This window comes from Chinchilla lanigera, unplaced genomic scaffold, assembly GCF_000276665.1.
Source record: "Chinchilla lanigera isolate Chin_1 unplaced genomic scaffold, ChiLan1.0 scaffold00021, whole genome shotgun sequence".
NCBI classification, from domain to species: Eukaryota; Metazoa; Chordata; class Mammalia; order Rodentia; family Chinchillidae; genus Chinchilla; species Chinchilla lanigera.
The window spans coordinates 25,757,558-25,767,042 of record NW_004955422.1 but is presented as its reverse complement, the minus strand read 5'-3'; the positions used below and the strand labels follow the sequence as shown (position 1 = coordinate 25,767,042).

The window sequence follows — 9,485 nt, the reverse complement described above, 5'->3', positions numbered from 1 at the left end:
AAAAAAAAAAAAAAGAAAAGAAAAAAGTGACTAAGAGGCAATGAGAGTATTCAAAATTTTATTACCATTTCTTTTTTTTTTTAATTACCATTTCTAAACAATGTAACTTAAATAATACATTGCCTTTCTTCCTCTCCTACCTTACCTATGGTGTGAAATTCTCTAATGGAAGATCTATATTTACCCTATATAATCATCCAGGAGAATAAGAGGAATAAAATCCAGGGTCTTTTTAGCACTTTTTCATCTAGTTAAGGTTTGGGATCTGTGGAGGCTTCCAACCCAAACATTTTCAAGTTTTAAAAAATGCTTCCGGGGCTGGGGATTTAGCTCAGCGGCACAGCGCCTGCCTGGCAAGCGCAAGGTCGTGAGTTCGGTTCCCGGTACCAGAAATAAACCAAAAAAATAAAGAAAAAAAAAAAAAAAAAAAAAATGCTTCCCTTATGCCAGGTGTGGTGGCGCATGCCTGTAATCCCGCACTCGGAAGGCTGAGGCAGGAGGATTGTTACAAGTTTGAGACCAGCCTGGGCTACAAAGTGAGCTCAAGGCCAGCCTGAACTACATAGCGAGAACTTGTCTCAAAAAGACAAAAAAAAAAAAAAAAGCTCCCCATTTCAGAAACCATTTCTACCTTAGGAAAGACCTCCACTTGGACTCTGATCTTCAAAATTCAAAGGAAGAATTCCTTTCTGCTAATGAGATCAATGCTCATGACTCTGAAGCCTATCACAGGACTCCTACACTCAGACAAAGGTCAGAAAAACCAATACTGGCAGCGTAGTTAAGAGAGAATGGTAAGAAAGTTTAGAGTCAGAGCTGAACTTACAGCAGGTCATAATTTCTCAGGGCCTTGGTATTTACTCAAGTAACCTTGACCCAGTCAAATGTGATTATGTTCTGAGATGTCAACACAGCTACCAGAAGTGTTATTCTACTTGCATTAGCACCAAGGATCTGTATGTTTCAAGGATAGAATAATCTCAGACTGAGCAACAAGTGAATGCCTATGGAAGGCACGTCAAAATGGAGAGGAATTTCTTATAAGCAGGTATGATCAGAAATAAGAGGGCAGCTGATAGGAAGGCAGCCTTGGAATTAAGTAAATAAGAGTAAAACTGCTAACAAGAAGCTGGGAAATACGTCCAAGTAAAGTGATCCTGAACTTCACTGTTAGTAGATCAATTTCCTTTTCTTATCTTTTCTTTTTTTTTTTCTTTTGGTATTGGAAATTGAACTCAGGACCTTACGTTTGCCAGGCAGGTGCTTGTGCCGCTGAGCTATATCCCCGGCCCACTGTTAGTAGATCAAAAAATGAAGAAAAGGATTCAATCACTATTATCCACTCTCTGAAGTAGCTGCCATCAAATTAAAAACACAAAACAAAACCAAAAAAAAACAGCTGAAGTTTAATACCTCAGGAACCACTTCATTTCCCTTATTTCCTATCCAACTAATACACGATTCAAAACAATAGAAAACAAAAAGACTTAACACAGAGTAGACTGCAAAGGGCTAAAAAAGCAATAAATCAGTGTGTGTCTTCTTTTCATAATAGGGTGGGAGTGGATGGCTCAGAAAAACATCTATCACTAGCGGGGCATGTTAGTGCACACCTGTAATGCCAGCACTCAGGAAACTGAGGCAGGAGGACCATTGCAAGTTCGAGAGCAGCCTGGGCTACAACGTGAGCTCAAGGCCAGCCGGAACTGCATAGTGAGTTCTCAAAAAGACAAAAAAAAAAAAAAAGAAAGAAAGAAAGAAAGAAAAGAAAAGAAAAAAACATGTATCAGTCTAAATGATGGAGGAACACTTATCTCCACAGTCAAGAAGACCACGTATGCTATCTGGTCCACCCTCTCCAATCAAACCCAGGATCTTACATGCTTCAGAAGCACTTTACCACTGAACCACACCCTGACCCTTTCTCTTACCTTAATTGCTATGTTGTTGGATTCAGTAGCACCACTGGTGAAAATTATCTCACGAGGATCAGCTCCAATCAGAGATGCTACTTGCTGCAAGCCAAGAAAGAGAGATATAAAATGCTAATTCTGCAGAGAGAAATGGGGTTGCGGTCACATCTGGGAGAGAGATCTAGAACAAGAACTCCAATGCATTCTACTAACTGCCCAGGAAGCACTGCATTTTGTAAGTCTAGCTAGGGTCACTCAAGGGACAGATTCAGTTACAGTTTAAATTCTATACTCTTCTAGCCCAAGACAGGCTAATAAAAAAAAATAAATGTGATTTTTTTTTTTTTTTTTGGTCTCTTTTGAGACAGGGTCTCTCTATGCAGTTCAGGCTGGCCTTGAGCTCACTTTGTAGCCCAAGTTGGTCTTGAACTTGAAACAATCATCCTGCCTCAGCCTCCTAAGTGCTGGGATTACAGTCATGCACCACCACCTATGGCAAGTGATACGTTTTTTAAAAGCATTTATTGATATAGGAAAAAAAGTAGTTAAATTATCCTTATTTGCGGATAACATGATATTCTACATAAAAGACCCCAAAAACTCCCACCAAAGGAATTCTAGATTTAATAACCAAATTCAGTAGCATACCTACATACAAAGTCAACTTAAAAATCAATAGCATTCTTGCACACAAGTAATAAACTCACTGAAAGAAAAATTAAGAAAATAACACCTTTCACAATAGCATCCAAAAAAATGAAATAGCAAAGAAGCAGTCTAACAAAGGAAGTAAAAAGACCTTCACATTGAAAAACTGTACTCTGAAAAAGGAGGTTGAAGAGGATATCATAAAAATGCAAAGATATCCCTTGGTTTTGGGTAGGAAGAACCAGTATAGTGAAAATGGTCACATGTCCAAAATTGTTATACAGATTTAATGCAATCTTGATCAAAATACCAATAGCATATCTCACAGAATTAGACAAAATAATCCTGGTTCACTGGAACCAAAAGAGACCTAAAATAGCAAAAACAATCCCTGACTTGAAATTATAATACAAAACTACTGTGATAAAAACAGTGTGGTACTGGCAAAAGACACACCTGAGGATCAATGGTATAGATAAGAAAATGCAGAAACAACTCCAAACACACTCAGCCACCTTATCTTTGACAAAGGAGCCAAAAATCCTCACTAGAAATGAACGGTCCTGGAAAAACTTTCCACATGCTGAAGATTAAAACTAGACTCATCTTTCACCATGCATTAAACTAAAGTCAAAATGAACCAAAGATCTAAATTTTAAAACAGAAATGGTAAATCTGTTGGAAGATAGAATAGGTAAAATAGGTAGACATTGGTGTAGGCAAAGACATTATGAACAAAACCCTGATTGCACAGAAACTATCACAAAGAATCAACAACTGGCATCTCATCTCATTAAAAGCTTTTGGACACCTAAAGAAACCAAGAGAGTGAAGAGACAACCCACAATGTGGGAAAAAATTTTGGCAGCTGTTCCTCAAAGGACTAATATCTAAAATATATAAAAAACTCAAAAATATCAGACCCCACAAATTTAAAGACCAAGCCAAAAATGGGCATCTAAAATGAATAGACACTTCTCAGATATAGAAATGGCAAATAAATATAAGAAAAGATGTTCAATATCACTAGTCATTCGAGAGATGCAAATTAAAACAATCCTGAGATTCCATCTCCAGAAAGTTTGTTATCAAGAAATCAACCAATAGGGCCTGGGGATTTAGCTCAGTGGCATAGCACCTGCCTGGCAAGCGCAAGGTCGTGAGTTTGATTTCTGGTACCAGAAAAAAACAAAAAACAAAAAAAAGAAATCAACCAATAACAAAGGCTGGCAGAGTGGTGGGAAAATGGAACCCCTTTCCACTGTTGGTGGGAGTGTAGACTCTTGCAACCACAGTGGAAATTCCTCAAAAAACTAAAACTAGAGGTTCCATTTGACCCAGCTGTTCCACTTCTTAGTATTTTCCCGAAAGGATTAAAAGCTTCATAGGCACACCCATGTTTTTGGCAGCACAGTTTGTAATAGCTAAATCTTGGAAATAGCCCAAATGTCCATCAACCAAAGAATGGATGAAGATGTGAGATTTTTTATACAATGGAGCACTACTCAGCCATAAAAGGTAAGTTTGAGACATTTCCAGCTAAATGGATGTACCTTGAGACTATATTCTTTTTTTTTTTTTTTTTTTTTCCCAGTACCAGGGATTGAACTCATGACCTTGCACTTGCCGGGCAGGCACTGTGCCACTGAGCTAAATCCCCAGCCCTGAGACCATATTCTTAAGTGAAATAAATCTGACATACATGTTTAAATACCATTGTTTCTCTGGTATGAGAAACTGAAAGTACAAATAAGGACCAAAATGTATAACAGATATTGTGAAATGGGAAGAAAATATTCAAATGGGAAGGAGAACTAGGGAGAGGAAGGGGGAAAGAAGGAACATGAAACAAAAGAATAGAAAGAAAAAATGGAAACAAAGCTTTTGTAAATAAGGAGGGGAAGAGGCTCAAAGGGAAGAGAAAAGGAAAAACAGAAAAAACAAGTTATACCATGTACAGGTACAAGTTCTCTATAATGATGTTATCAGTATGTATATCTAAAATGTACCAATAAAGTTTAACAATGTAAAAAGAAATGTATATAGCCAGATATAAGGAAAAAATGCACTTATTGAGCTCTTATTATGTATTATATTGAATTCTTACTATGTGGAAGTGTTGTGTTAAACTTTTTTTTTTTGGTACCGGAAATTGAACTCAGGACCTTGCGCTTGCCAGGCAGGTGCTGTGCCACTGAGCTAGATCCCCAGCCCTGCTGTGTTAAACTTAACCAGCACTGTCTCAATTCACAATAATCATACAGAGCAGGATCTAATATACTCTCCACTTGAAATGTGGGGAAATTGAGGCTTAAAGAAATTAGATAATTTATCCAAGGTAATTTAGCTAGGGAATGTGAGAACTAATCAGATGCCTTCAGTCAAACTCCAAAACTGCTCTCTGAATCTCTTCTACAAAGTACCCAGAACCATTTTCGCCTCCAGCCCCCACCTATCACAAAGGAAATGCCTCCTACAGGGAACTGAACCCGGTAACACTGGAACCTCAGACTCCTCTGTACTAACCTGGCGAGCATGTTCCACAGCAGCCTCACTCTCCCAGCCATAAGCATGTGTCCGTGAGTGTGGGTTCCCATAGTAGTTGATTAGGTAAGGAAGCATGGCATCAAGTACCCGGGGATCCTGAGCAAAACAAAAAATAGATCAGTCTCCTTGATCCATACGCAACACAAGCCCCACCCCACCTCCTCAGACCTGCCCACCCTGCCTCAACATACTGCTAGCCCTTCAGACACTGTCTAGCTTAGGCCCCAGTCTTCTATCCCCTCAGCAACTAACCAAATATCAACCTAATATACTCCCACTCCCAATCTATCTTCAACTGATTGTTCTACCATCCCTTCAGATAGTTTACAAGCATTCACTTGTTCTGACCATTGTTTTGCAGATATTTCCATTCCTAATAGACAACGTGATTTACGAGGGGCCGGAATATGCTTCTGCTGGTCAAACATCCTTTCCAACACTCTGGTGAAAATTGGCATTAATATTAAAGTGAGAAAACTAAACGTGTCCCTCAGAGGTAGTGCATACACTTAGCATGTGTGAAGCCCTGGATTCAATCTTCAGCACCAAAATTAATAATAATAACAACAATAATAATAATAATAGGCTTACCATGTGCCAGGCTGGTTTTTTTCTTCTTGTACTGAGGATTAAACTCAAGGCCTGAGCCCATTTTTTTCTTTTTGAGATAGCCTAGTTAAGGGCTAAGCTGGGGTTAAACTAGCTATTCCCTGGGCTCAGCCTCCCAGGGTGCTGGGAGTATAGGTCTGTGCCACCATGCCAATGTGCCGCGCTAGTCCAGCTAATTATACAGTTACAGCTAATTATCCAGCTACAACTACAATGCCTGCACTGAAAGTGATCTGATGAAGGTTGATAGCTAGTAAGTAGTAGAACCATTTCTAGTAAACTAGAATTTAAGCCTAGTGACTTGTTTCTCCCAGGATAAGTCAATGGCTCTTACTTCCACAGAGATGCAGCCTTTCTGTGAATTTTCGCTTCTAATATTTACTTTCTTTAAATAACCTCAGGGAAAGCTGTCCCTCCATCCTTACCAGAGGAGCTGTAGCTTGCACATCCATATAGAGAGGTCTCAGCCCTGACTCTGACTCAGGGGCAGCGGCTGCATCTGAGGGGACAGCCGACTGGGGAGCATTATCTATAACTGACAAAAAAAATAATACACAGTGGTCAAGAGAGAATGTAGCTATGGATGGACACAGGTCAGAAGAGCTAAAAGCTGAATGGAGGGGAGATGAGACATTTAGGGTATGCTGGGATAGACTATCAAAGGGAAAAGGCAAGCACACAGAAAAAACTGGTAAGAGACAGAACCAGGTTCTTGGAAGGGGTCACTGAGAGCAAGGTTCAAATTGTCTCCAGGGAGAGAGGAGCACTCTAAAGGGAAAAGCTATTTAGAAGTAACGTGAAGACACAGTAGGTGAAATCGCCTTCAAAGGTTACTGGACGCTCACAAGCCTCGATCAGCATCTCTAACAGCTGGCCAAGAGCGATCAGAAGGATGAGCCCCCCAGGCTCTCGGGGCGTGCGGAGAAGGATCTGAGGGGCAGTTCGGAGGCGTTCTGAGAAAGCACGAAGGTGCAAGTGAGAAGGATGAGAGGGTCTGGGAACCGGGCGGGGCAGGGAGGCTCAGAAATAGCCCAGGGCGTTGCAGCCCCAAGGGGAAAAGTCCTCGCGTCCGGGGAGGGTGGTAGCGGGCCTGAGCAGGAGCGTACCACGCAGGCGCAGTCCCCGATTGGGCACCGCGGGCCTCGGCCCCGAAGAAACCGTCACCGACAAAGCCGCCCGCCTCCAAGCGGCTCTTAGCAGCATGGTACCAGTAGCAGAGCCCACCGCGCAAAGTGGCTGCAGTCCTCGGTCCCAGATTCCCGGAAGTACTGCCTCACGCTCCGGAAGTGATCCTTCGGGCCGCGAGCGCCCTCCGCCTCCGTTTCTGTGAGACGTAGAGCTGAACTCCCGAGGCCGCGAGCGAGGTGAGGTGGGGGCGGCCGGAGCCCGGAGGTGTCGCGCGACTTCGGGTCTTCTGCGCGAAGAGGGTGGTGGAGTTGGTCTACGTGCTAATTTGCTTCGTTGATTTTTCCCGAAACCTTGGGCGTGCGCCCCGCCCCGCCCGGCTCCCGGGCAGGCGGCTAGGCCCGCACTCCCATGTTCTTCGCACCCCGCAGATGCCGGTGGCCGTGGGTCCCTATGGGCAGTCCCAGCCAAGCTGCTTCGACCGCGTGAAGATGGGTTTTGTCATGGGCTGCGCCGTGGGCATGGCGGCTGGGGCGCTGTTTGGCACCTTTTCCTGTCTCAGGTGAGGGCTGCGGGCCGCGATCTCTGGGCGGGACTTACCGAGTTCCTCCAACCGGAACTTCGTAGAGCCTACTTCGTTGCCAGTGCCTCGAAGTCTTAGCTAGCAAGACCCGCTACTTGAGCGCTTTTAGCCTGCAAGTGTAGGGTTTAGGAATCTGAATTTTGGAGGCAGAATGCGGTTTTGATGCTTCTTTTAATCGTTCAGTAACTTTGGGCAAGTTGAAGGTTATGTTTCTTCAGGTATATATGAGGATGGTAACACCTGTTTTTCAAATCAGATCAACGATTTGCATAGAATCTAGCACATAGCAAGTGCACTACTTGCACTTGGTTACTACTTCCGTAGTAATGCAAAATGATTCTACTTCTGTAGTAGCAAAATGATTACTACTCCTGCTTTTGTTTTATCTCTGCGTATAAAGAAACAAACTTCAGGGCTGGATATGTACCTCAGTGGTACAGTGCTTGCCTAGCATGCCGAAGGCCTTAAGTTGATGTCCATTACCGGGACGGGGCGCGGGGATAATAAACGCAGCTTGTAAATAAACTCACGCCTGTAATGCCAAAACTCATGGAGGCCAAGGCAAGATCACAGGTTCAAATTCAGCCTTTGCAATTTAGTGACTTTGCCAGAGCCTATCTCAAAATTAAAAAGAGGGCAGGGCGTGGTGGCGCATGCCTGTAATCCCAGCACACGGGAGGCTGAGGCAAGAGGATCGTTGTGAGTTCGAGGCCAGCCTGGGCTACAAAGTGAGCTCAAGGCCAGCCTGAACTGTATAGGGAGACCCTATCTCAAAAAGACAAAAAAAAAAAAAAAAAAAAAAAAAAAAAAAAGAGGGAGAGGGTTACCTTATTGCTTAACCTTTTATCCCACTTCCAAAAAAACAAAAAAAACCTTTTAAGCATTGTGCTAGATAGATACAGCTAAGTTACCAAAACAGTACGTAAATGTTTGACTTGGACTGTAAATTCCAAAATTGGGACTTGAACCCAACTTCCAAATACAAAATTAACACCAGGAAACCAACTAAAAGACAAATGTAGCAGGGCATGGTGGCACACGCTTGTAATCCCACACTTAGGAGGCTGAGGCAGGAGGATCCTTGTGACTTTGAGACCAGCCTGGGCTACAAAGTGAACTCAAGGTTACCCTGAACTGCATAGCAAAACCGTCTCAAAGAGACTGACTAAATAAATATAAAGACAAATGTAGGCATGTGTGGAGGCACATGCCTATAATCCCAGCTACCCTGGAGACTGAGGCAGGGGGATCAAAAGTTCAGGGCAACCACCAGGTGTGGTGGCACACGCCTGTAATCCCAGCATTCAGGAGGCTGAGGCAGGAGGATGGTTGCAAGTTCGAGACCAACCTGGGCTACAAAGTGAGCTCAAGGCCAGCCTGAATTGCATATAGAGACCCTGTCTCAAAATGACCAAAAAAAAGAAAAAAGTTCAGGACAATTTAGTGAGGCCTGTCTCAAAATCAAACAAGCTGAGAATGTAGTGCTCCCTGGTTCATTCCCCCCTTGCAGGATGGGCAGCACTGGGGTTGAGGAGAGACCAAAGTCTATTGGATCACATATGCCCTTGAGGCAAAAGCAAGAGTAAATGTTTTACCTGCCGATGTACTTCACACTGTATCTCCTGCCTCCTGTAAAATTGAAGGGTTATATTCAGCATAACCTAAAGATCCTGAAGGACCCTTTTCTCTTGTCACTTCTTAACCTCTGGTGAGGACAGCTAACTTCTGAGAAGTAACAAATGAGATAAAAGGATTGCCAGACTTTAGTAGTGCTCCCCATAATTTTTACAACACAGACAAGGTGAAGTTAAAACTCGCGACTGTATCTTTGTTCCCCATCGGCCCCATCTCGTTTTCCTCCTCAGGATCGGAATGCGGGGTCGAGAGCTGATGGGCGGCATTGGGAAAACCATGATGCAGAGTGGCGGCACCTTTGGCACATTCATGGCCATCGGAATGGGCATACGATGCTAACCAGGGCAGTGGTTGCCTGCTACATCTACACCTTCCCATCTGTCCCAGGCCCTGTACTATAATAAAAGCTTTTCTTGTCATTCTGA

The 9,485-nt window shown here is 43.0% G+C and overlaps 2 protein-coding genes across 2 annotated transcripts in view; one reads left to right on the top strand and one right to left on the bottom strand.

Annotated features, from left to right (window-relative positions):
• Nfs1 (NFS1 cysteine desulfurase) overlaps positions 1-7,055 on the bottom strand; it is a 25,573-nt gene extending 18,518 nt beyond the window's left edge. The window contains exons 1-4 of the mRNA XM_005384774.2: positions 6,824-7,055; positions 6,143-6,252; positions 5,088-5,204; positions 1,932-2,015 (exon numbers count right to left, since the gene is read on the bottom strand). Coding sequence (XP_005384831.1) covers positions 1,932-2,015; positions 5,088-5,204; positions 6,143-6,252; positions 6,824-6,920 — 408 coding nt within the window. The 5' untranslated portion in view covers positions 6,921-7,055. The remainder of the gene's footprint in view (positions 1-1,931; positions 2,016-5,087; positions 5,205-6,142; positions 6,253-6,823) is intronic.
• Romo1 (reactive oxygen species modulator 1) lies at positions 6,989-9,485 on the top strand. Its single transcript, XM_005384775.1, has 3 exons — positions 6,989-7,081; positions 7,274-7,404; positions 9,291-9,485. Exons 2-3 carry the CDS (start codon positions 7,274-7,276, stop codon positions 9,397-9,399), a joined length of 240 nt encoding a protein of 79 aa, XP_005384832.1. The 5' UTR covers positions 6,989-7,081; the 3' UTR covers positions 9,400-9,485.